Source organism: Cyprinodon tularosa, unplaced genomic scaffold, assembly GCF_016077235.1.
Source record: "Cyprinodon tularosa strain WSP-4 unplaced genomic scaffold, ASM1607723v1 ctg130, whole genome shotgun sequence".
In the NCBI taxonomy this organism is placed as follows: Eukaryota; Metazoa; Chordata; class Actinopteri; order Cyprinodontiformes; family Cyprinodontidae; genus Cyprinodon; species Cyprinodon tularosa.
In genome coordinates this window covers 1,352,497-1,380,371 of record NW_024038115.1, presented here as the reverse complement: position 1 = coordinate 1,380,371, position 27,875 = coordinate 1,352,497, and the positions used below count along the sequence as shown (strand labels likewise).

The 27,875-nt window shown below is 38.7% G+C and overlaps 1 protein-coding gene across 1 annotated transcript; it reads right to left on the bottom strand.

Moving 5' to 3' along the window:
* Nucleotides 1-27,644, bottom strand: ndufs4 (NADH:ubiquinone oxidoreductase subunit S4). The gene is made up of 5 exons (XM_038277306.1): nt 27,493-27,644; nt 22,641-22,719; nt 2,892-3,064; nt 2,692-2,765; nt 1-189 (listed from the first exon to the last, which is right to left on the bottom strand). The coding sequence occupies exons 1-5, from the start codon at nt 27,573-27,575 to the stop codon at nt 86-88; spliced, it is 513 nt and encodes a 170-aa protein (XP_038133234.1). The 5' UTR covers nt 27,576-27,644; the 3' UTR covers nt 1-85.
* Nucleotides 27,645-27,875: the final 231 nt, after the last annotated feature.

Genomic DNA, 27,875 nt, shown 5'->3' with positions numbered 1-27,875 from the left:
TTTGGTTTTCTTATATATAATTATGCGTTTATTGACAAGAAAGATACAGGTCTGCAGCAAGACAGCAAACAGATGGGCCTTCGGTTTACTTTGCGGTCCTCCGGGTTCTCTTGTCCCAGGAGAAGTTTGCTCCGTAGGATTTTACGCGGGGCTTTGAGGTCCTCTTCTCTGTCACTTCGTAGCTCCAACCTGAAGAGCAAACATGAGAGTAAGTAATGAGGGGTGAGAGCGTCCTGCTTTTTCACTCGGGATGAATTCCAGCCACGATGAGGTGTTCTGCAGACATCAACTGGCTGTGTGTAGTCGGAACGTCTCTAATCGTTTTCTTGGTGCAATAAACAGAATAAGCCAGTTTCTTTTGCTTGGTTTCAAACAAACTTCCCCAGATGGTTTGGTTCTCTGAGTCAGAGTCAACTTGACTGCTGCTAGACAGAAAACACATCACTCATGTTTAACTGCCTGCTCAGCTCAGATTGAATCATTCCAAACTTTTCTCTTTTGTGCCTCAGTTGTTCGCAGGCTTTGGCTTTGTATTGTGGAGTATAACAGGTGATGTATTAGAACCGCCTTTCTAATCTCTGGATTTATTACATTGAATCAGCTGGGATGCAAAGACTCCATATCATGCATATCATGTTATACGAGTTCACATGTTGCATTTTACGTTGCAAAAAACGTTTCTCGGATTTTATGAAAAAGAATATGCAAAAGCATCATTGTGAGGTGGATCCAAACACATTTCTTATTTTTTTGTAACAAATATCAGAAGTGTGGCATGCATTTATTTTCAGACCCTCTGTGAAATATCTTTAGAATAATTTTAACAGCTTGATCGAATTCCTCTTTGGAAAAACTCAAGTTCAGCTAAGATATACTGGAGAACATTTGTGAATAACAATGTTTGAGTGTTATTACAGGTTTTAAACTGAATATAGATCTGGACTTTGACTAGGCCGTTGCAACATGAATATGATTTGATTCAAATCAGCTACATCCATCTTCCTTATACCCTTCCTTCACTGTGGGATTTTCAGAACCTTATCAGGCTATTGTATGAAAGACTTGAGAACATGGAACTATAAATCTATAGTGAGATCTCACATATCAAGTGTGCACATTGAATGATTAGCAGCTTGATAAGTGAGATATACAACTGAGGAACAATTATTTAGATGCAGTAAAAAGAGACCAGTTTGGAATACTAGTTTACAGACTTAATGTACATAAATTGATAAAAAAAAAGAAAAGTGGGGGGGGGATCCTTCATTATTCAGCACATTAGAATCTGGCTTAGATGCATTAAAAACAGAATCTTAATAGTCTTAATATTGGCTTCAGTTGCTCCTAAAAACAGGACAGACTCTCATATAGGGTTGTCACGATACTAAACTTTTCAACTCGATACCGATACTAAGGAAAATATTCGATACTCGATACCATTTTCGATACCACAAGAATAAAAACAAAGACTCCAAAAGTCTACAGAAATATTTTCATTAATAAATAAAATACAATAAACAAACACAATAAAGGTTGTATGCTGTGCATAATATTAAGCAAGCTTGATAAAAAACTTAGAAAATTCAAATTAAGTGTTCCTTCCTTGGCTGTGCTTTGCACACATAACAATGACACTAGCCAAACCAGTTAAGAAACAAAAATAATTCTCAGCAGCAGCATCTCTTACAAAAAAAAAGTCTGAAACTGAAAAGAGCGTAGAATTATTTAATCACACAGTGTTCTGAGAGTGCATTGTCCTCTATTCTGCACTTTAGATGAATGACTGCTTAGGTGCCACTGGTGACGGCACTGTATCGATACTTTTAAAAACAAGTATTGTATCCGGATACAACATTTCAGTATCGATACTTTTTTGAGTTTAAATACTTTTGACAACCCTACTCTCATAACAGGGATTGATTCACAAAACCAAAACTGTATTAGTCCTAATATTTTATATATATATATATATTTAATTTTTTTTTTATGGGGAGCACATTTTAAAATCTGTTGTGTCTCGCCTGCTCAAATATCCATGCTAAAGGAGAAGAAAAAAAAATTTTAATCTGGTTAATTCAAGTACCTGAAATAAAGAAACTGTCATTTTCATTACTTATAGATCAAACCAATATTTTGGTTTAGCTAAAGTAAAGAACAAGTTTAATAAGAGGGTAACAACACAGACACAACCCACATACTTCTCAACCATAGCTGTATATAATCTGTAAATCTTTTATCTGCTATTATCTGTTATTATTTATCCTCTATAATAACCCCACTAAAATATATATAATCCATATCTTAACTTTCCTGTATAATCCGTATATAGTTTTAATATTTATTTATTTTTTAGCCTCTTAGAACTACTCTCCGTTAATATACACCATTTATAGTCCATACATACATAGTTTCTATGCTATACGGGATATAAATATTTATATCCCGTATAGCACTTCTGCATAGATGAAAACTACATTTCGTTGCTTTGTACTTTTGACATTGTGATGACAATATAGTTGTATTCTATTCTATTCTATTTGGAAAAAAAAGACCAAAGAGAAAACTAAAATGAAGCTGATCATGATGGTTTTAGTTCTTTAACCAAAATCTCTCTATAAACCAAAGCTACATATAAACTCCCATTAACCCGACAGCCTCCCCCCCCCCCCCTTCTTAATTGATACATCTTACCGTTTTTCTCAGCAAAAGCAATGGCATCTTCTTTAGAGGAGAACGTTAGCATCATGTTGGACAGAGGATCGGCCCTAAAACACAAACAGATTAAAGCGGCTCAAAACTCCCCAGTGGACAGAAACGTTACAGGAAAAAATGAACGTCACAATTGTCCAGTGTTGATTTGACCGATGCAGGATGGGGAATGTTGTACTTACGTTGAGGCCCAGCCCATCAGCGGATTCTCCCACCGCTCTCTGGTGTCGAAGTCCATCTTCCACTTCTTGGTACTGTTGATGCCAGACTGCATGGAGGTTTTGGCGGGGACAAAGATGTGGACCTTACGAGTTTTGATGTGCTCTTCTGGGACCCCGGTCAGAGTAGTTATGTCCTGAGGGACCAGAAGAAAAAAAAATATGTAAAAAGATGATGACGAAATGCAAACTTCTGACAGAAACATAAAAATGAAGAATCATCTTTTGGGGTTTTGTTGAAAACAATCCAATAAATTATAAATGTTTGCTGAATTTGGTCACTTTAGATTTGCAGAAAGGCAATAGCTGTACCTTCTTAGAGAAATGCATGAAGTGATGATAACGTCTAATAAAAAAGCTTGGTTTTTGTCTGGCTGAGACACTGTTCCTGTCGGTCCATAAAGAAATCTTCGCAATTATGATCTGAGTGTTGGGCGTTCTGCATTCACATTTTGGTTTCCTTGGTAGATCCCGGACTCTGATTACAGACAAACTTCCCGCAGAGATTTTTATGGAGGGGAAGAGTTGATTTGTGCCCCAAAACATGACCACCAAAAAACAACGGGTAAGTTATAAATTGAACCGAAACCACAACTATCTCTTTGTTTAATTCTTATAAATCCATTTTTATTCAAAACAGACAAATTCATTTTATTTCAGCTGTTGACTTTTACCGAAAAAGACAGACAACATGTGATTTCAGCACCTACAGCTGTGTCTGTAATCTCAGAAATCTGGATCATAAGAGTCTGTGGTCTGGGATGGAGACAATATCCAGTAAAAGGCGGAACCAGAAATTAGGAATCAAATTTGATGAATGAAGTTGAGTTTGCGATCCACCGCACCATGCAGAGGAAGTAGTTATTACATCAGATAAAAGAGCAGATTTCTCCCTTAAAAAAATGAAAGCATCGTCAGAGGTAGACTTTTTTTTTTGTCCTCTTGGTTACTTAGTTTTGTTTTGTTTTTCCTAAAAAGCAGAGACAATAATGCCAAAAACCTGTCAGTCCAGGTCACCTGGAGGCAATCCTGAATTTAAGACCCTTAAAACTTTGTCTTGATGTCAGAAAAAAAAAAAAAAAAAAAAAAAAAAAAAATCGCTTGGCCGTAGAGATGGAAATTTGCACTCAACTGTTTCATATTTTATATTTTTTTGTCCATCTTCAGACCGGAGAGAATCATTTCCACTTTAAATAACAGGAGCGATGAAAAACAATACATCGCTATAAACATATTTTATAAGAGCCATAAAGCAAACAAAAAGTGTGGATTTAACTTTTATTGTCTTTCTGGAATTATGTTTTTTTTTTCCTTTTTGGACATTTCTTCTTTTGAATCTGATGTTTTGACCTGCCAGAGTTTTATCCGTCCTCTTTTTGGCTTGTAAAGATTTATCATTAGTTTCTCTCCATCTGTTGATTTGAGAAGGTTTTTAAAGCAGGAAAACAAAATGATGGAAACAAAACAAGATGTGAGATCAATCGGCCAAATGTTCCTGCCCTTTACCAAAATGTTTTCTACCAAATTCACGGGTTCCAGTTGATAGATTTTCTTTACACACATTCTGTGTTAATTCAGTTTCAATTAAATATCAAAAGATTTTGTTTTGATATGGTATAAAATATTTAAAAGTAGAAGATAACCTTACACACATTACTTTAGGTTTTCTTTATTATTTCCTATGCGCACTTAGATTTTAGGATATAATATTAGTAACATTTTTGTCAAATTGATTATCTTATGCTGGTCAACAGAAAACAAGAACTCAAGTGTTCAGATATTGTCTGAGCTTCTACTTAGGTCTGCATCAAAGTGCAATTTTAGATTGGAACCTCTTACACTTCAGCATTAAAGTCACTTTTAGGTTCCACATTAGGTTCCAAAAATGGAACGAGCAGATGAAAAGCGCTTCAGAAAATGTCTGTAGGCTTCTTATACATTCTTCCAGGGCAATAATATGATTCAGTTCTGATTTGACTGCACTAAACAATCCTGACAAAATGCGTTTCCTCCTCCTGATTTTTATTCAGTTTCACTGGAAGAACATCTGCAGGTTATTTCGTTCAGGTTCACAGACAGAGTTAGTAAACCTCATCGGCTTTTGCTTCATTTAAATTGACTAACGTCGAGCTGCATTTGGACTCATGCATCTGGAGTAAGCAAAAAAAATACTATAATTCAAAGTAAAATTATTGGCTGATGGACAGAGTGCATGTTGTCATTTATATGAGGCAGACATCATAAAAAGGAGCTGCACAATAATTCAAATGAAAGTCAAAGCTTTTCTACACATGTAAATCTGTAGTGTTAGAAAAATGTCAGAGTTCTTCAGCTCTGTCTGAGTCGGGATGTCCTGCTTCATTCTTCACAGCAGTGTGACCCAGGACAGCTGGGGCTACAATGTAGCTTGCCACAATCAGTGTGTGGATATGAAAGTGCTTTGGAGTCCCCCGACTTGAAAAGCTCTGAATAAATATAGGCAATTTACCACTGTTACACATATAAGTATGTATATTTGTCTAAATTAATGTTTGGAAATTTAAGTTTGGTCACATAGGCCTATTTATCTTCTTACTCTCTATGGCACAGAGGTGCACCTGCAGCTTAACCTACCAGATGTTTTGGACTAGGCCAAAGCAAAGTACGACAGTGTGACAGTTGGAGTCGGTGGGACCTGGGAGCCCCTTTTAGGCTCCTATCAAAGATCTGGGCCAATCCTTCAGGGAATTAGCAAACAAGCACTGGGAAGTCGGCGACAAAACACAGACGAACCTCCCAGCACGCCGGCAGCAGCCACCCAAAGACTGAGGCCTTTCCAGGAGGTTCTCCTTTCAGTGCAAGAATTTTACACATTTCAATAGCCATTACAACTTCAAAGAATCTAATTTTCATCATTGTCTGTCATCTGCCAGTTGATTTGTAGAGAGGGGGTCATTTTCCGTGAACTCCACACAAAAGCCCGCCTTTCTCCTAGCCAAGGAGCCTCCGATTGGCATTTAAGCCCGCTAAATTACAGGTCTAACCGCAAAACTACAGCTTGTTTCAGTGGAACGTCTTTTTGCTGTGCTTAGAGGGAAGTACAGCCTGAATTTAATCATAAACAAGATCTGCACATTGAAAAGATTGTTAAAATGAAAGGAAAAGGACGGACAAAAGGAGGAGGGATTGGGGTGGCTGGACTTCACAAGTGCTTGGTAATTATTTCCGGCTGCCCCATCTACTTAACCTTAACAATTCCTTCTTGTCACAAAGAGGAGGAAAACATGTTCTCCTCACCCAGAGGGGGTAATGGTTCATGACACAATAACTAACAACATAGGGTTGCATAGCAGCAGAAATTTGAGTTGTTTTTTTTTCACCAGCTTGGTGATTTAAAATGCATCTCGAATTTAGTTCTTAGATTTTCGGGGGATTCAAACATAGAAAAGAGAGACATAAACCTCAACTTAACCATCTATGCATTTCAACACAAAGTAAATTATATCTGAAATTAGAAATCAGACTCTTTTTGTGAATTTTTTATCATTTTTATAATTTTTTGGGGGGTCGACTCAGTTCTGGTGGCTGGATGCATGAAAATCGGTCTTTGAGCCACACTAGAAATGATGCCTCTGGGATTAGCAGGTCAAACTATGGTTCCGCGTATGTAGTTACATAAACCATAACTGACACATGGGGCCCATGCATGGTACACTGGTGTGGTAATTTGTCCAGATGTAGCAGACTTTAAATCATATCATAGGGAGGAAATCTACACACAAACCCAGCCAAAAACAAGAACTCTGCCAAATCACTGCAAACCTTCTGCTTATTATCTGGCTTTGCATGCAGAAGCACAACTCTAGACTTATACGAACATTTTCCATCGTTACACCCGAGAGGTAGGAGGGTTATCAGCATAACAGGCTCACCCACAATGCCCGGATTCACAAAGAGGGTGGGGTTGTTGGGGGGTTGTGGATGGAATGTGGTGTGTTCCCATGAGGACTAGAAAGGGTCGTCACAAAGGAAAACCCACACGGTGGGCACTTTTTCTTCTGCCATGTACAGGAAGCAAAATGAGAACTATCAAGTTTGACACTATTCAGAGGGCCTTAACGGGGCCCTACAATACCTGGCTGGGCAGACAGAAAGCCGGGCTTTAAGGAAGGTCGGGGGGATTGGCTGGCAAAGTCTTCGTCACGTGAAAGCGTGTCAATATTTCTGACACCTTCTGGCTACGTGCCAAATAAAAGCGAGTAGGAGCCTGTCGCTGTGGGGCTGCTCTGCTGGGCCCACCAGACTGCTGAAAGCTGGTACCCCTAATACTCCAACAGAGACCTGGGGCTGAGCATTTTTGTATAAACAAAGAGATCCCAAAGTACTTTAGTCTGGAGCAAAGAAAAGCTGTTAAAAAGAAGGATGTTAATAATAATAATGAGCTCTAAGCTCTTGGAAACTTTCAACCATAGGTGCTAAATGCTAAACCAGACACCTGTAGGACTCACGAGGGACGATTAAATCTAATCAGCTGAAGTTTTCAGAGACAATCAAATCCTTATGTTGCTCAATAAAACTGAAGCTGCATTACAGTCCTCATCAAAAGCTTGGAAAGCAACAGTCGGGATTTTTTCTCATCAACTCCTTCCCCCACGTCAAAGTCCAAGAAAGCCCACTTGGTGTTCTGTTTTTGGACAAACTAAATCTAAAGGCAGAGAGAGCTAAGGGGCTATTCTCCTTCAAAAAAAGAATCAAATCAAAATACCCAACACAGGAAGCAGAGATGAAAAACTGTAATCAGACTGAAAAAAATCAGATGGGGGGAAAAAAAACAACATTTGGATTTCCACTTTTAACAAAATAAGAAAGAGGATCATCTGTGAATGATGGAATATGCTTTATACAGTGTCCTTTATTTCTAATGAAAATGTCAGAGGGAGAAAACTCCTAATTGGAAACTGTATCATTTTGGTAAAGTTTAGAGTTGCATCAGGGGACTCTTAGCAGGACCAAGGAGAACATTCATTTAAAAGACTATACCATTCACTGAATGATGGATGCAACAAGTTCCTCATGCATCTCAAGACAGCTTTTTAATTTTATATATAAAAAAACATAAATCAGACATCAGAAGTCCTTGATATGCCCTTAGAGCCTTCTAAGTGTCAGCTCTACAGGAGTACCGACTTTGGAACATTATTCGCTGGGAAACCGCAGATCCTCAGGTGACTGATGAGCAGCTATATTATGGCTACAGCTCAGAAAATCACTCCAAGAATTTTTCAGTTTGACATACCATGCAGAACTATTACTCAGTCTTATTAGTACTGATATTAGGGGCTTTTTTCATACTGCTTGAACTATGTTCACTTCATATATCCCAATGAAAAGAACAGTTCTCTGCACAACAAAGTCAAGCAACTCAAGCAGAAAATACTAACGGTTTTGCAGCATCAATGTGAGCTCATTTGTCCGTTGCTAAAGCCAGGGCCTCATTCTACTTCTGTTATTTAATGCAGACATGACAACTATTTTCTTTCAAGAATGAGGCTGAAAAAGTCCAAAAGGAGCAAAGTAGGCATGGAAAATTCAGGTACTGTGTGTTTACAGGAAGTCAGAGTTTGTCTGAAAATGGGGTTAGGTGACGTTACCTCTAACGTTCTTGCAGAGGTTGTCTTTTTTTTTTTAAGCTACAGGGCACAGAATCTCAAACAGCACAAGTGTGGTGTTCAGGTGAAAAAGTAAAAAGTAGGAATGCCTGCATGCAGCCACCTAAACAATAAGGAGGACAAACCTGTCTGCAGAATTGATGTCTTCTATTTGAGCTGAGGTAGAACTCATTACTCCTCCTTGATTCTTATTAATGAGAGATTAAAATAAGCCTGTGCTCTACCAGACTTCCAATCCCCGGCATAACCATTAGCAGGTTTAAGTGTCCAGTTCAAGAAAACAAACAATTAAAAAACATTTTTAATATCCACCCTGCTAAGGAGCCGAGTACGTACGCCGGCTGCTGTCCGTTTCTCCAAGTACAGGTGCTGGTCATAAAATTAGAATATAATGAAAAAGTAGATTGATTTCAGTAATTCCATTTAAAAAGTGAAACTTGTATATTATATTCATACATTACATACAAACTCATATATTTCAGATGTTTATTTTGTTTAATTTTGATGATTACAAATGACAACAAATGAAAATCTCAAATTCATCATATCAGAAAATTAGAATATTACTGAAGACCAATAAAAACAAAGGATTTATAGAAATGTTGGCCAACTGAAAAGTATGAACATGAAAAGTATGAGCATGTACAGCACTCAGTATTTAGTTGGGCCTCCTTTGGCCTGTATTACTGCAGCAATGCGGCGTGGCATGGAGTCGATCAGTCTGTGGCACTGCTCAGGTGTTATGATAGCCCAGGTTGCTCTAATAGTGGCTTTTAGCTCTTCTGAATTGTTGGGTCTGGTGTATTGCATCTTCTTCTTCACAATACCCCATAGATTTTCTATGGGGTTAAGGTCAGGAGAGTTTGCTGGCCAATTAAGAACAGGGATACCATGGTCCTTCAACCAGGTACTGGTAGCTTTGGCACTGTGTGCAGGTGCCAAGTCCTGTTGGAAAATGAAATCTGCATCTCCAAAAAGTTGGTCAGCTGCAGGAAGCATGAAGTGCTCTAAAACTTCCTGGTATATGGCTGCGTTGACCCTGGACCTCAGAAAACACAATGGACCAACACCAGCAGATGACATGGCACCCCAAACCATCACTGACTGTGGAAACTTTACACTGGACTTCAAGCAACGTGGATGAAGTGCCTCTCTTCTTTTCCTCCAGACTCTGGGACCTTGATTTCCAAAGGAAATGCAAAATTTACTTTCATCAGAGAACATGACTTTGGACCACTCACCAGCAGTCCAGTCCTGTTTCTCTTTAGCCCAGGCAAGACGCTTCTGACGCTGTCTGTGGTTCAAGAGTGGCTTGACACAAGGAATGCGACAGCAGAAACCCATGTCTTTCATACGTCTGTGTGTGGTGGTTCTTGAAGCACTCACTCCAGCTGCAGTCCACTCTTTGTGAATCTCCCCCACATTTTTGAATGGGTTTTGTTTCACAATCCTCTCCAGGGTGCGGTTATCTCTCTTGCTTGTACACTTTTTTCGACCACATCTTTTCCTTCCCTTCGCCTCTCTATTAATGTGCTTGGACACTGAGCTCTGGGAACAGCCAGCCTCTTTAGCGATGACCTTTTGTGTCTTGCCCTCCTTGTGCAAGGTGTCGATGGTCGTCTTTTGGACAACTGTCAAGTCAGCAGTCTTCCCCATGATTGTGTAGCCTATAGAACTAGACTGAAAGACCATTTAAAGGCTTTTGCAGGTGGTTTGAGTTAATTAGCTGATTAGAGTGTGGCACCAGAGGCCATCAATTTTGAACCTTTTCACAATATTCTAATTTTCTGATATGATGAATTTGAGATTTTCATTTGTTGTCATTTGTAATCATCAAAATTAAACAAAATAAACATCTGAAATATATGAGTTTGTATGTAATGTATGAATATAATATACAAGTTTCACTTTTTAAATGGAATTACTGAAATCAATCTACTTTTTCATGATATTCTAATTTTATGACCAGCACCTGTAATCTTCCAGCTATTGTTACCCTCGTATCCTTTAACACATCTCGTCAGTTTCAGATGATCTGCAGGTGAAAATCCACGTTTCCTGCAGATCACTTCCCACAGTTTATACAAAGGGATATTAAATCCAGCTTTTTCCCTCTTAGTGATCTAAAGCATGGTCTCCATAGTTCCCGCTATATCATTTGCAGGCCGGTCCAAAAGAAGGAAGAGATTTTCTGTGCTGTGTTATGCTTTTCTGTAAGCGACCGAGCTTCGCCAAGACAGCAAATGTAATTCAGCCCTGGAAGCAGTTTGCCAACAATAAAACTTATGAAAATGGGAGAGGAAGTGGACAATCAGATATGACTTTTGGAAGTGTTTGAGAGGAAAGCCTTAACTTTAGCATGGCTGCTTAGATTTTTCCATTTTAAAACCCCAAACAATCTCATACTCTCCAACTTTACCGTGAGTTTTTCCTTTTCTTTTTTATTTCATAGTTTCCAGATTTAGGTTTACAGTTTTTTACTATCATGTTAGTCTCCCCACGTTATGTTTCTTTGCACTGGAATTAATATCAGTGTTTTGTATTAAACATGCTACAGTCCTGACTTCTGATAGAGGATCTTTGGCAGCAGCTAAAGATTAGGGTTACAGCTAAGAGGTCTTCCAACCAAGACAAGATAAATAGTTGCTTGGCTATTCTATAAAAGAGTTTTATTGCTCAGTTTAAACTCCACCTTTCACTTTTAAAAAACCTAGCATGCCTGGATTTTAGTATCCTGAGTGTTCAGGAGATTATAAATTACCATGACTCTGACCTTGGTTTCTAATCATCAGGCACTAATTCACAGTTTTTTGTCCAATTCTGAACGGGATTAACCTCCAACAAAGTATTTAACAGTTATTTAGTTTGTTAAAAAAGAATAAAATAAAACAAGCCTTATATAAAGGGGCATTCTATAAAGCCTCGAACTGAGCGCTAATTCTGACATTTTGCATTGAAAAAAGATTCCTTGATGGGAAGTAAAACGTCTTTAAACTTCAAAACAAAGTCCAGTGGATTATTTCTTAAGTTTTTGGGAATGAGATAATCTTCACCAGTATAAGGACTAAATACCCATTAATAAATACTAAATAAACATCGAGGTCAGTGAGCACAAACAGAATAAATCCACATACTGTCCACTGTCGTCTTTGGAGAAAATGAAAGGCATCCTTATAGTGTGAAAAATAAGGTAATATAATTAAGCAAGTAATGTCTACAAAACAAGCATGGGTTGGTAGAAGATTCTTGCTGTTTAATAAAATCAAGTTTAATTACCAGTTATTATTCATGTATTTACACAAATATTTGAATTTGAACTGTATTTAATAATTTAACTGTCTTTATCTAAAAAAAGAAGAATGATACCTTTCTAGTGTTACAAAAATGGTTTATTATTTATTTCATTTTATACCATTTAGGGTACTGTATTTCTGAATCAAGTGGTAGCATGCATACATCAATGCCTGTAATTTTTGCTATATTCTGACAGCCAAATTTTGCAGTGAAAATGGGTTTGCATTGTTTTTAAGCCAGCTAACTGTTAGTGCACAGGAACAGGAGAAAAAAAAGGAGCAATGTGGTGTTCCCCTCTGCTCCATATATCCCACAACTCAGATTACTGAAGGATTAAATATTAGAGGACTTTAAACCATTAAAAAGTGCATGGTCCAATATTTTAATTATTTTCAAACAGTAACAGTGAAAAATGGTGGTATACCTTAATATCAGTATGCCTCTGGAAACTCAAAATATTTTCTAACACTATTTTATTTTCCATATTTATTGATCCAGATCCTATACTGATAGCTTCAAAAGAGAACACACATTGTTAACCAGTCATCCTGTATAGAAACAAAAAAAGCACCTGCTCACACCAAACATATCTGCTTCCACCTCTACATTTCTGTGGATCTAGTACAAGAGTGACAACACTACCAAGTCAGAGCCTTTCACAGGACGAACACCTGTACGCCATAACCGCAGCTCAGCAGCCTTTAGGTCAACTGAGTGGAATGACGTCGAGTCAGCATGTGCTGAAAGCCCGAACAGATCACCCTTAACCCCACACCGTGCAGCCCAGGCCGAGAGACTCACTCATCGGCCTCTGCCGGTTCCCACCTTCAGATGTCTTTGAAGAGCAGAAAGCATGCCAATTTACTGATTGGACATAGGAGTGGGGCGCGTCTAACAGAAACAAAATATTATGTTGCTTGCTCATGTGTGGGAGTGATCCAATGCTGGAGAACAGAAAGCAGCTGGCTGGAGGGTCATCTCGGATCTCACATTACACATACTAGAGAGAATCGGAGGAAGGACAAGAGGAAAGGTCGTTTAGGAAAGTGTTGGACAAAGGCAAGTCTATTAGCTTGTGGGGATATCTTAATGCAACAGTCAGGAAAGTAAGTATTTTAACACCCTGCTATTTTGCAAGTTCTCCCGCTTAAAAATCATGGAGGTGTCTGAAATTATCATCCTAGGGGCATGTCCACTGAGAGACATACCGGTAATCTAAAAATAAAAATCCAGAAATCAAAATGTATGATTATTTGTATGATACAGCAGCAAATAAGTATTTGAACACCTGAGAATATAAATGTTAATATTTGGTGCAGTAGCCACTGTTTGCAATTTAAGAGGTCAAACCTTTCCTGTAGTTTTTCACCAGGTTTACACACACTGCAGGAGGGATTTTGGCGCACTCATCCACAAAAATCTTCTCTAGATCAGTCAGGTTTCTGGGCTGTCGTTGAGAAATACAGAGTTCCCTCCAAAGATTCTTCTCCAGAATCTCCTTCCAGAGCCCCTCCTCAGTTATCCTGGCAGTGTGCTTCGTGTCATTGTCCTGTTGGACAGCCTTGACCCATCTTTAATGCTGAGGGAAGGAGGCGGTTCCCCAAAATTCAGTCATCCTCTCCTTAATACAGTGTAGCCCATGTGAAGAAAAACACCCCCAAAGCATGATGCTACCACCCCCATGCTTCACAGTAGGGATGGTGTTCTTAGGGTGGTACTCATCATTCTTCTTGCTCCAAACACAGTTAGTTGAATTATGACCAAAAAAATTCTATTTTGGTCTCATCTGACCACATGATTTTCTCCCATGATTCCTCTGGATCATCCAAATGCTCACTGGTTAACTTAACCTAGCCTTGACATGTGCTGGTTTAAGCAGGAGGAGCTTCCGTTCCATAAATAATTTAAAACCATGACATCTTACTGTATTACCAACCAGTAACCTTGGAAACAGTGGTCCCAGCTCTTTTCAGGTCATTGACCAGCTCCTCCCATGTAGTTCTGGGCTGATTTCTCACCTTTCTTCAGATCATTGAGGCCCCACGAGGGGAGATCTTGAATGAAGCCCCAGTTTGAGGGAGATTGACTGTCATGTTTAGCTTCTTCCATTTTCTACTGATTGCTCCAACAGTGGACCTTTCGTCACCAAGCTGCTTGGCATTTTCCCTGAGGCCCTTTCCAGCCTTGTGGAGGTGTACAATTTTGTCTCTAGTGTCTTTGGACAGCTCTTTGGTCTTGTCCATGTTAGTAGTTGGATTCTTACTGGTTGTATGGGGTGGACAGGTGTCTTTATGCAGCTAACGACCTCAAACAGGTGCATCTAATTTAGGAAAATAAATGGACTGGAATTGGACATTTTAAAGGCAGACTAACAGGTCTTTAAGGGTCAGAATTCTAGCTCATAGACAGGTGTTCAAATATTTATTGCAGCTGTATCATACTAATAAATAGTTAAAAAATTAATATGTTGTGATTTCTGGATTTTGTTTTCTTTCAGATTATGTCTTTCACATTTCACAAGCACCTACGATGACAATTTTAGACTCCTCCATGATTTCTAAGTGGGAGAACTTGAAAAATAGCAGCATGTTCAAATAATTATTTTCTACAATGTATATAGGGAACAGCTTACTTAAAAGGGATTTAAAAATAAAATATAAAAAACTATAATTTCTGTGTTTTTTATATGGACCTTTTTAGGATACCTGACTTGGTTGCCATTTTTATTTGCATGTTGCAGCACACCTGATTCAAATTACAGCAGGACCTCAGCTGTCAGGTGCTGCAGAAAGCTTTTAATCACTCATTCATTTGAATCAGGTGTGTGGCAGCAAGGCTTAGTATTGTTATTATAAGTCATATGCATGGGTCTTCACACCTTACGTAAAAATATAACATTTAGTCTACAGTTTTAAACAAAACTATATCGTCTTTTTGCTTTTGTTAAAGCAAAGATTTAAATACTTATTTGTGTGGCTGATAAAATAATATAGCACAAGGGCTTGTAGTTATTGAAATGTTATTGGGATAATAATGATGTTATTTGGAAATTATCAGCTGAAGTGAATAGAATGAATTAACTCCTGCTAGGGCTGGGCAATTCATTTATAAAACCCAATTTTCAAAAAGCACTCGATTTTAGTCACATTTTCTTTAACAAGTGACAATCAATGTCTCGCTCCAGCCCTTTAGGTGGCAGTAGTACACTTTAAGTAGGTTTACTACCACATACAATGGAAGAGAAAGGCTGAGGCGGCATTATAGTAGAAGTGAGAACTTTTTAATGCAAAGGTCACAGTAAAGTCTTGCAACAATGGACTCTGGACAAGTAAGCTGTAGAGGTCAGGAAAACAAAACCCTGGAGTAAAACATATCACATATATATCGCAATATTGGTTAAAAATAATTGCGATTTGGATTTTTGGTAAAGATCCTTCAACAATAACTCCTGCTAGTTTAGTAGCTCTAAAGATCTTTTTGCTGATAATATTATACCTTATAAGACGGATGGGCTGTTTAACTGATGGGTGATGCTTCTTTGATTTCCAAGTCAAGACTGTAAGTGTTTTCAGCCAGTTGATCAGAAGCGTACCGTCACATGTTGGTGGTGGAAAAAAATCTCTAGAACGTTGTTTGGTATCCTACATTACTATTACTGCATAGATGAATACAAGCCCTATTGTTTTGTTCCTTTGCCAGCATGATATTGATAAGATGACCTGTTCCCCATTTAGCCAGCTTACCGATATCAGACCGTGTGCCAAATATGTTTGATCAGAAATTATCAAACACTTAAAGCTACAGTGTGTAATAATTACAGGGATATACAGTCAGAAATGTAATATATTATACGTAACTATGTTATTTATCATCATCTACGAGCTCAGCCTCTTAACCTTAATATTTGCGTTGCCTTAGAATTCCTTAAGTATAATTACATAGGAGTGGGTCTCGCAGCCATGGAGGCAGACATCTTTGCGCTACGGCAGCGCAGAGCCAACAAACTAGCGATTGCGAGATCACCAAAACGTCACAACGATGTAGAAAAAATAACGGGTATATTTATTATCTTAAGTCTACATGAAATCTATACCCTACTCAGACTAATGAAATACTATCTGTAAAATTATCTATGTAAACAAACCTCATCACTTGAGAAGGTAGGTGATGCGGACGTCGTGGAAGACATTTTGTCCCGTAACGCTCGCCATACTGTTGGGGGGGAGAAGCGGTGGGGGGGGAGATGTTCATGTTGCTGCGGTCTGCAGTCTGACCGCTAGATGTCGCTAAAAGTTATACACTGTAGCTTTAACCTTACCTGCTCCTCTAAAATGGTGCAACAATCATTTGACTCATGCATTATGGCTGTGATCCATCGCTTTCTGTTACTCATTTAGCTGTTTATCTTCTTACTCATGAAGCAAACTTCAGAACACATTTTTGGAACCTTTGTCAGATTTTGTTAAAGATGAGAGGAAACAAACAGGGTCTTGAAAGAGGTTGCCTCTAAAACTACGAAAGCAACGAAAACGCAGGCAAAGAGAAGCGGCAGACATAATTCATTTCCAATCTGCAAACACGACCAGACGCCTTCTAATAGAGGCCTGCACTGACACAGCTGAAGAGTCCTCCTGGAGGCTTGTTCTCAACAGTAGAGCGCGTCAATAAAGGAAATACCGTTTACTGAATGATGCATTATAAAGCCTCTTGTCTGGCACTCTTCAAAGACTAACATCCTCTGAGCCACTCTGCTCTAAACTTGAGCTGGAAGCCCCCCCCCCTCTCCACACACATACATACACACACTTTTGGGTAAATGCGCCGTATGAGAGGTTCAACCAGACAAAACAGACACTTGAGTTGCTGTGTGTAAAGGAGGGAGGGAAGGGGGGAAGAGGACGGTGGGTAAAAAGAGGGGGGTGGGGGGTAGTGAATGTGATCTGCTCCATGGTAGGTCACCCTGTCTGCAAGAGTAGACTGAATCTGAAAGTGTTCACCTCTGTACTGTAGACTTCAAAGTGCTGTTGCTACCCCTATTCACATGCTGGGATAACCAGGACCGTCACCGGGATGCAAGCAAAGCTCCTGCAGCATATGGACAACTTTTACTCATCTATTTACAAATAATGAAATAAGGAGGGATTTGAACATAGAAGGGTCACACACAAGTAAAAGTTTCTCTGTTATTTATTAGCAGATCTTTCCAGGAATGAGTTTCATATTCCAGATTTGAGGTTTTGAAAAACAAGAAGTAAACCAAAACTCCCAGTCAACTCCATTTTCGGGCCAATTAAAATCCTGCTAGATGAGAAACCCTGTCAGTCAAGATATATGCAGACTGACAAGCACAGAGTCCTTCAATCTGATTCCAATTTAGGCCTTTAAAAAGAACCAACAACAAGCCTTTTGAGTCAACCACCTTGCTCCAGTGAAACCTCACATCTTGTGCCCAGATGTTGAGCCAACTGCAAGGCAAGAGGTGTGCACTAAGATCAACTAGAAACCAAGAACTTTGCCTTAAATAAACAACATGCCAAGAATCAAATGGCCCTGCCAATCTACACCCCCCCCCCAAATCTTCTTTCCTCCTCCTCCTTCCATTCCTTGCAGCCTAATAACTGTCTACCTCCTTCTCGTAAAAGCCCAGAGCATTTAGAGAACTCTATAACAAGGCTTCACAAGCACTTTAAGATTATGGTGTTGTCTTTATGTAGAGAGAGGGAGCGACTCTGCCTGTGGTGGGACACTTGTCCGTAGGCGGGGGGACGAGGCGCTGCTTATTGAGGCAGCTGTAGTGGCTTTTTCTGCAGAAGGGGGCCGGAGCGTTACAGCAAAAAGGAGCTGACTCTAATTGACCGAGGTCACAGGCATTCCCTGTAAAGCTGTGTATCAGTGGCCGGCCAGCCGGACCCTGGGAGCTGCCCAGCATGCTTAATCAAACAGTAATTACAAACAAAGGCGCGTCGGCCCGGGCGCTCCTGCGAACTGCTCAGGGCAGTGGTACTCCATCACGCAGGTCCTTTTTGTTTGCAGTGGATTCAGGATTTCAGACAATGACGCAAAATTTTTGTTGGTAATAAAAGCAAACTTCACATTTTTACAAACACAGGAGAAAAACCTATTTGACTAATGCAATTAAAAAGCTAAGAAAATATGTTTTTCAATGGATATAAATGATTCTTTATATCCACATGTGCTATAATTATATAGCAGGAAAACAAAGGAAGAGTATGGCTCCTTACATTTGAGACAAAATAGAACATTTTAATTTATTCAAGACCAATGTCAAAAAAATGTATAATGACATAGTTAAAGCTACTTAAAGAAGATTTTTTACAGAATTAAACCAATTGAAACAAAAACTTAATGGTTAGAGCATACTGACAGAATAAAAAGTGTTTTTAATCTTAAATGCAAAATAGTGATATATATATATTTTTTATAACGTTGCTATAGTTTCTGCTAAAAGTGGGTTGCCTTGTTAGCTAAAGCAATGTTTTCAAGTCTTTATACTCCAGTTAACAATAAAATCGATTACTAAATTAGTTGATGTTTATTTCAATAATCGATTAATCACGATCAATACGATTAATTGTTCCAGCCCAACCTTGGATAATTAAATATTTAAAATATATATAGTAGTATAACGGCCACTAAAATGGTGGCACTTAAGCTCCCCTCATCTTAAACTGAGCTTCAATAACTGTAAGCTCGTAGCCAGAGGTATATCTGCACTTTACGGACTAGTCAAAATCATGATCTTATGCCAGTTGAGAATCAAAAGCATGATCTAAAACCAGATGCTCACAGATGTTCTCTATCTAAGTTGTCTGAGCCGGTGCAGTCTTTTAATTTCACATCACAATATTAGTTTTTTTTATAAAAAGGCAAATTGAAAACAATGTCCCAACATAAAGTCCAAAGAGAGTGAAGAATTTTAGAAAGCCATTTATAATCCTTGATTTTACATGCTTTGATTGTTATGTAATGTTTTTTACAGCAGCCAGCAATTAAGGGATATTTTCTAATAAATCTGTCTGGATTCAGAAAGAGATGGATGTTTTTGTCCTTCACATCCTATATTTGTGTGTAATAGAGAGGGGGAGAATCTGTAGAGATATCGGCTCCTTTAACGGGTTGAATTTTTTGAGATGAGAAAAAAGATCAAGATAACAGAGCATCACAGACGGAAACGGTCAGTTTCACTTGGCCTGGCCAAAAATGCAGCCTCAGCTAATCAAAGTTCTACAGAACACCACTTTCTCCTCAGGCTTGTTATGAGAGGGAGCATCCTCACCCAATATAACCCCTCAAAAGGTCGAGATCTGTTTGCTTATCTGTCTAACCAGAAAGCAATTTTCACCCATCGACTGCCTGATGAACGGCTAGCGTGCTGAGGTGCACCAGGAAGAGCGCCCCTGTTCCATGTGAGACTGAGACCACTGGACTGTAAACAGCTGAGGGCCTCTCTTTTTGGCCCGTCTGGGTGAGCATTAGAGTACTTCCTGCCGCCACCAGCAACAACACGCCACAAAGGGAGCTCTGTGACCAACAACACTGAGGTGGCCACTGTCTATTTTTTTTCTCCTCCTCCCCCCAAATCGAGTTTTCAGTGTCTCACGGACTTATTTTCCATGCAAACTTCTTTTCTTTAAAATCCCTCCCTGTTTTTTGGAGGCCCTTTTTCTTGTCTCTGCTGGTCTTCTCAGCGGCCCCTACTGAGAGGACCGAGACAGACACTCCGCCCAGCCAAAGGTTTGTCTGCCAGTATGGCCAGCTTTACTTTGGGACAAAAGCACACCGACGCTGCCCACACCGCCCCCTGCCCCTTCAAGAAAAAGAGAAAAAAAGTCTAAAACAGACTCCTTCATTCTTCCAAAGTGCTGTTGTTTGCACTTATCTTCCATATCCCTCGTGTTTTATTAAGAAACCACTAACTTGTAGCGCCCTGTTGTGAACAGTAGGTGCACCGCTAACCTTGGCCTCTTCAAACACGCCTTTATCTCTACTTAGGCTGAACTCAGAAACGACATCTATGAAGAAACAACATAGGCAGCTGGTAAATGCACATTTTTTAAATTACATCAAAGAGATCCCAATAAACCAATTAATGCACTTTGCATAAGAGCTTTTTCTTCATGCATCACTGGAAATTAAAAATATCCAAATGTTCTTAATTGAACCACTTGTAAAAACACGAGACGATTCGATCATATTCCAAGTATTGATGAGGATGTTTACTCTTCTAGAGTATGAAATGAAATCTTTGTCTTTCAGATGAGCTCTTCTGATCAATCTACATAACTTTCAACTTTAGCATGACATCCACAGAGAAGAAGAGACTGCGATAGCTGCTGTCCCTCCATAGGTCTCTGTTACACATCCCTCTGCACACTGTGCTCAAATACTCCCTGACAGAGGTCTATTTCAATTCTTAGACTGTTCTGGAAACAAAGACAGTAAAATTACCCTCTTAAAATGTTGCCTCATGATTAACTGGACACACTGAACAGTCTTATTCATAATTTCTCAACTGTTTTCTATTTTCTCAGCCTTGAAGAGGTCCACTCTATGGAGGATACTTGCCATCTGTAGCCTCCTAAAAGGCTTAAGCTCCTAAAGTCTACTTTTGAGTAAGATGGCTAAATATCTGAGGCCACATCCAATATCAAATGAAAATACCATTACCAGGATTTTCAGCTGAAAATGCCTAAAAAGGCCTCTCCAAATTCAAACCTTTATAGCTCTTGAGCCATATGGAGTAAAAATAAAGTTCCGGGCTCCATGTAAAGAATAAACTCTCTAGTTTTCACCTGTACATTCTGATTTACTATAAGTAGACTGCTGTGTAAGTGGCATGCTTCATAAAACAGCTCTGAATATTAAAAAAACAATTCTCACCTAGATTCTCTATGTAAAAATAATGAAGAATTGTACTCCAGCAGGCCAGGAAAGAACTATTTGACACAATAGAAAAGGTCTTATATCCTGGCAAGCAACCTTCCAAATGTGACTGGAATATAGGCGGGTTGGTGGGAACTCAAGGAACCTTTAGATATTTAGTAAAATATGTGCTTAATAAAAGATGAAAACTATTAGCAATCCTCTATATGTCTCATTTTAAAAGGGCTTGTATTTTCTGAGTGAAAATCTGTAATTCAACGTTGAATAAAGTCCAACTGTATCTGCCTGGCTGTTCTAGAAGCCCAAATCTGCATCATTCTTAAATCTGTCACAGACCACATAAAAATCCCATCCAGGGCTGCAAATGGAGTGTTGAAGTCATATGCTTTACTTTAAATATATAGCATGTAAAATTACAGGCCAAAACTCCTAATTTACAGCCGTCCCTCAGGAATCCTTTACCTACCATGGAATTTTCACCTCATCGGTTAAATGTGCAGCAGATAAAACTCTAAAACGAAATAGATTAAGTGGATACAAGTGTATAACAAGTCAAATGCCAAACTGAGGTCAAATACCAATCTAAACATTTACAACTTTGCAGGTTACACATGAAACAATGATTTCCCATTGATACACATGGCGTTCTAATTCTAAATCACATTAAGTCAAAGGAAGCTACAGATAAATAGTCTGAACACCAAATTAGCGTGGCTGGTGGATGGAAGACTGGTAAGCTATTTTAACAAGGGAAGGAGCATGTTAAACATCAGTTCTGTGTAATTCTAGTTAACCAAGCAGTTTTTCATCCATCCCAGTGCTTATTCAATCTTTCACAGCCGAAAATTAAGCTCAGAAACTGAATGTAAACTGCAAACGCTAAGTGCTCAGGACAGTCAGTTAAAGCAATAAAACACCTGTTACTCAAGTTATGTTTGCCTCATATTAAAGTGTGTTTGCTGATTTGAAAGCATGAACCCCCAAAAAAGAAAATATAATCGAATGTAAAATCAATGATTCTTAAAAAACAACACTGCCATACACACAGTGGAAATTGTTAAAACCAATTTCATTTAAGCTCAAGGACAAATATGCCTTCATAGGACATAACTCTGGCCTCTCATTTGGTTTGTGAAAATATGCCCAAGGCAATAAGTGTGGCTCAAAGAGGCCATTTATTTGCTGGCCTGTCATCCATCTAACACTCTGTTTGACCTGTGAAAGAATAAAGTTCAGTTCACACATTGGGTGATACAGTTAATGATGATCAAAGCCGATATTCAGTCATTAATAACCCCGGGTAAAGCAAGCTGGAGACAGCGCTACATAACGTGTCCTACAAATATTTCTCTCCCTCTTCGTGCATCAGCGTAATAATATAAAATGTAAAATAACAGCAATGTTTTTATGACCAACTTTAATCCCCACTGGACCGTAATGAAAAGACAGAATATAGGCATAGATTTGATAGTAAAGAACACACTGGAATCAGGAAATGAATATGAATTTTTTGTTTTTATTGTTGTTCTACCAACTACATTTTTCCCCCTTTTATATGAACCTTAACCTAATTTGAGCTTTATTGCTGCAAATATGCTGAATCGCTGCCTAAATTCCTTTCAGTAAACTATTCAGCAGTTGTAACAACAAGTGGTGCAGTTTCAGAAGTAATGATGTGAGCGCTGAGCGAGCACACCACTGACGAAATCTGCTAGCGAATTGTTGTAAAAGCCTACTGTCCCCTGATTAAGAGACTTTCCAACTGTTTACCAAGAGAATAATTGGTAGACGGCAGATCACACAAAAAACAGCAACAGAAAAAAAAAAACAGCAGCTATTTGTCCTGTTGAACAGGAGGGATCCTTACCAATTTCTCATCAACCGTAATAAGTTGCGTGTCTTGCCCAGCTTTCTCTGCCAACCTCGATGCTGATGTGCTTGCAGACCTGGAAAAAATAAAATAAAAAAATTGAATATACATTTCACTCAATGGTGCACAACAAAGCAGGGAATTACAAAAACCAGTGGCATTCTGCAGCCACTGACAGCCTTGGAGGAGGTGGCAGGGTGAGGGTACAGTAAAAAGGAAGGAACACCCCCCCACCACCACTACCACCTATTAGTTCTGTCTGGTGAATCCCTGGCAGAGCCTCGCTCTCATCCTAATGACTGGACGTGCTTAATGTTGGCTGTAGATGACTGGCTGGAGGGGACTGTGGAGCTCTTTGTCAAAGTGCAGCCGCATCCTGACACTAAGCGGCGGATGGCCATCACTATTCAGCCAAGCAAGAGCACATTCTGGGTAACGTCCCAAATGTCAAAATATGACCAAGACAATTTGTATAAATACTGTGCACATAAAAAATGTGAAAGCCATACTGCGCTTAATGAAACTCACAACTGCAGCGACTGTTAGCTCTTGATTTTTACTAGGGCTGCAAGTAAGGATTATGTTGCAAAATGATTAATCTGTCCATTATTTTTTCAATTCCTCGATTAATAATCAGATAGCCAAAGATTCTTTAAAGAATTTTTTTTTACTGCACATTAGATTTGGCACTAGGTTTGGGAAATTGATTGCAATTTTACAAAACTTTTTTTTTTTTAAATCACAGATGCACTCAATTTTGGCCATGTTACATTTAACAGTGAGTGAGATGCTGATTTTCTGGCTCCAGCTCTTTAGGTGGTGCTTCTACACCTAAGGTGAGCTTGCTGCTACACATATGGGACTAGAGATGAGCGGCTAGCATGCAGATCCAAAGCACTTTGCTCACACAATAGTAACACTAAAGTCCTGGGACAATGGACTCTGGACAAGCAGAGTTTAAGGTCATGAAAACGATGAACTCTCTATATGTACTAAGGAAAATTAAAACTAAATGATAATTACAATATAAATTTTTAGAAAAAAAATCATTCAGCTCTATATTGCACAATTGGGATTAGCTTGTTTTCTGTGGACAAACATACATTTGTTGACATTAAAGCTATAACTCAGTATGACTGAAACACTTTACCAGTCTGTAATAGAGCTGGCGGACTGCCGTCATCTCCACTGTGCAACCCATTTAAGAGCAGCCCACACATTTATAAATAAAGAAAAAATATTGGGAACATTTGCAATTAACGTATTCTTGTAGAAGTGAACGTTAGAGATCTGTCATGTGGTGATGATTCTGGTGGCTCTCTGATTCAGGTACTGCCACAGAAATTCATTACAACTTACACACATGAGTGGCAGAGTTTTCATGGTGGATGCTCTACCTCACGCAACCAAGAATTGAACCCAGGTACCTGCCTGGTATTAAAGATACAGCCTTATCTCCTGAGAGATCCAAGTTTTTCTTGCCATCTTTTGCCAATTATCTGCCTGAATTAAGACAAAATACAACCTTCCCTTCAACACAAAGAAATCTGCCTGTTTGAGAGACAAGAGCTGCATGTATGTTAAATAGCTGTCTGTATGTGACTGTGTTAGCAGACAGGCTAATTGATTGACAAGCTGGACAAGAACACCAAAACACATTCAAATAAGAAAAAAGCAAGTTTGCTTCAAAAGATGACAGTTCGGGTTCAGGAATGGTCCAAAAACACCCAACTTGGACACTAATCTACAGCCCCATATACACTACGCTTGCATCAGACAACAGTGCCGAGCTCGGTTCCTTATGACCGTTTACATATCACATTAGCACGGTTCCTCACCTCCAGGTGAATATCTACGGTATTACTGCTCTCTAGAGGGAATCAAGCAAATCGACATTTAGGAAGTTTGGTTATAATTGTGATATTTCGTTGTTTGCGGCGAGTCAGGTGAAGAAGGCAGCCTTTGGGGAATTTACTTGACAGCCGGCTTTTGGGGAGTGGATACGACAAAAGATAGTCTAATCAGGTGTTAAAGAATCAGGAAACAACGACAGACATTAAGGTTCATCACAGTGCTAAGCAGAATTATCATTAGAAATCATGTGGCACGGTAGGGAGGCTAGTATTTTTATGAATGTCTGAAATTTTACGATTACGGAGGCTGACTGTAAGCATATGACGCGGTCTGCTGTTATCTGAGAACTGAGCCACAACTGAACCCCGCCGATCTCTACTGATGAACTAGAACCAGTTTAGCACGGTTCGGTTGTCTGACACACTCCGGTTCAGTTTTGCGTGCCATATACACTCAATAGTTATCGTACTGGGAATGATCTTGGCACGGTTTCAAAAGGGTAGTGTAAGTGGGGTATATAGAGGGCTACACCCTGGATATGTTCTCACAATGTGACAAATATGCAGCATTTTAGCAAAGAAAATGTACCATTGTGATAGACTTCAACACAAAAATGCTTCAAAACAGAAATAATCGAAGGGTGCTTTAAAAGCTTAAGGTTCACGCTTATTCAACAACATTTATTCATTTTTTTTTTGTTTTGTTACATTATAAGTCACATTAAGATAAAAAAAAATTTAAATCACTGCAGATCACCAAAACTATACCTTTGAAACAGGGGTGTATAGATCTGTTGCATACATTTTAAGATTTGTGAAACATAATCTAAGCCATTGATCAAGTGATTCTCATGACGGTTTCACAAGTACAGCGTATTGAGATCCATTTCAGAAATCAGAGAAAAATCTAAAGAAAATATTGTTAACGTGCTTAAAGATATAAAAGTAGTACTTAAAAATTGAGGGGGAAAAAACGACTTTGCTTGTTGAAGCTGTTTGTAAAATCATTACAGTCATTGATACCTAATTTTTCAAGCTCAACTAATACCTTAGGTCAGAGGTCAGGGATAAGCGGACCAGGCTCCGGATCTGGACCGACCTGCTGGCTAATTCGGACACAACTTGATTTAAAACATTTATAAATTATCGCATGCTATCTGCTTCTCCTTTTACCCCAAAAGCTCTGCTCTGCCCTGCCCTGCAGCGCTCCAGACCTCCTGCGCAAAGCAAAGCCTACAGCCTCCGCTGTTCCTCCTGTATTGCTGTGCTCCGACTTATTCTCGGAACTCGAGGAGAGCATGCCCAACATTATCATTAAATTTGTAGGAGAAAAACATGCAGAAATGAAGGCTTAATTAAAAAAAAAATCTCCATCAGCATCCAGCATATGTGTGGTTTCAGATGGAGATGAGAAACCTTCTTCCTGATCTGTTGAAGTACCAATAGTTTTCATCCAACCTTTGAGATAAACGGTGTTAGTTTTTTAAAGTATATAAGAATTTGCTCTAATTTGTAGTTACTGATCTGTTGTTACTATATTTTAATTCGACAAACCGGATCTTCTCACTGTTCTTTTTCCTGTTTGGTGCGATTACAATAGCGGATCTTGACCTGGCCGGAGTGGAGCCTGAACATTTAGATTATGTTTGGCTCAACCTGCTGTTGTGAAGCAGGATTCTCCACCATGAAGCTAATCAAAAATTAATATTGATCCAGACTCAAAATGAGCACATTGATATGTGCTTGAGAATGGCTTTGTCTCCATTCAAGCCCAGGTTTGAAGCCTTGCAGGGCAGCCCAAAGCCCACTGCTCTCATTAAGCCAGAAAAAAGAAAGAAAATAAACGGCTATTTAAGGTGTTTTATAAAACATGTGAATCAGGAAATTGTCTATATACCAAACTGAAAGATTGTTGTTCTCTACCTCAAAAAACACTTAAGATTTTAAAATGTTCTATTTTTTAATTTACAAATTCAATGTATAACATGGATGCACAAACAGCTCATTTTATTTCAGTGTTAAATTCTGTTTAAAGTAACAGATCACTAAAACTGTCTCTGGACCTTTACTGGTTGATGATTTTCTTTATTCGGCCCCTGCTGATTTTTAATTGGTTACCCCTGCCTTAGGTCATAATTTCTATCAGAACCAAATCATTCTATCAGATCGTATTAAAAGTCTTAACATGTCAGTAAACAAAATCAAAACAGTTCACAGCATTTTACCTCCACTGCCTCAAACATGTAAATATCAGACTATATGTTTTCCCTGTCACTCAAAGAGAGACAAATACTTTCAACTGATTAACTGCTAATCCATAAATTACACCTGGTAAACACATTCAGACACGCTCCGTCACTATGATGCATAAAGGTAATTAACATTTTCACCCAAACAAGTCAAATTATACTTATAACCAATTATAACACAGTCTAATGTCACAAACGCCGGTACATATATTTAATTATGACCGATAATACACGCTCAGTGCTGTTCAGCTTCCAGTATCTAGCTTCCTTAACAATAAAGAAGACTTATTTGTAAAGCCCAGTCTGGAACATAACGGGCCTAATTAAAGATAAGTTCAATGTGTACCGCTAATCATTAATGGTGCTATTTGTTCTGTGTGTAGCAGTTAAATGCTTGGCTCTTAAACTAATCTGTAAACTGATGTAGCTTTAGCCAATAAGCTAACTGGCACCGTTTCCATAAAAACAACGGCAGTTATCTAAAATTAAGGAGCATGTAACAACAAAGTGAGGGAGGCGTTAAAGATTGTTGAGGTAAATTTAATGAAAAATAATTATCACGACCTCCATTATTTATTTTGTTTTCTTTCAAATAAATTTTCTCCTTTCGTATGTTTTTCTAACCTAGGACGAAGAGGGTCGATCGGCCTCGACGGGTTTTCTGTCTCTGAGCTAAACATTTGAAACAAAAATCAAAACACATTAATTGATACGCAAAACAAGACAAAATAATCAATATTAAGTTACCTGAAGGGGTTCAGGAGAACCCTGGAGGCTACATTGCTCGCAGACAGACGACCTAAAGCAAAAAGTGACATTGAGGACGCCATGATTGTAGGCAACAATTAAGTACGGTGGCCACGAAAGACCAGTAAACCAAGAGTGAGAGTGGGTGAGATCGTTTCTTTTTTTTTCTTTTTCTTTTGCTATAAATGAATTTGTAATCGATTTTTAAAAACCAGGATTCCGAAAACAATTTCCAGGAACATCATTTTCTAATATAAACTAAAATAAAATGCATTTAAGCAGTTGTCTTATTTATTGTATTTCTGTTCAATAAGGTGTGCCTTCACCTTTTGCAATTTAGGAAATTAATCTATTACCAAAACAAAGTGACATAACTAGGCCTA

Bases quoted from the DNA above. Each gene is read 5' to 3' on its own strand.
- ndufs4 (XM_038277306.1), bottom strand. From the start codon at position 27,575: ATGGCGTCCTCAATGTCACTTTTTGCTTTAGGTCGTCTGTCTGCGAGC. The intron at 3,065-22,640 runs GTAAGGATCCCT...CTGGTCCCTCAG, and splicing joins TTACGGTTGATGAGAAATTG to GACATAACTACTCTGACCGG. The intron at 190-2,691 runs GTAAGATGTATC...TTTGCTCTTCAG, and splicing joins TGCTTTTGCTGAGAAAAACG to GTTGGAGCTACGAAGTGACA.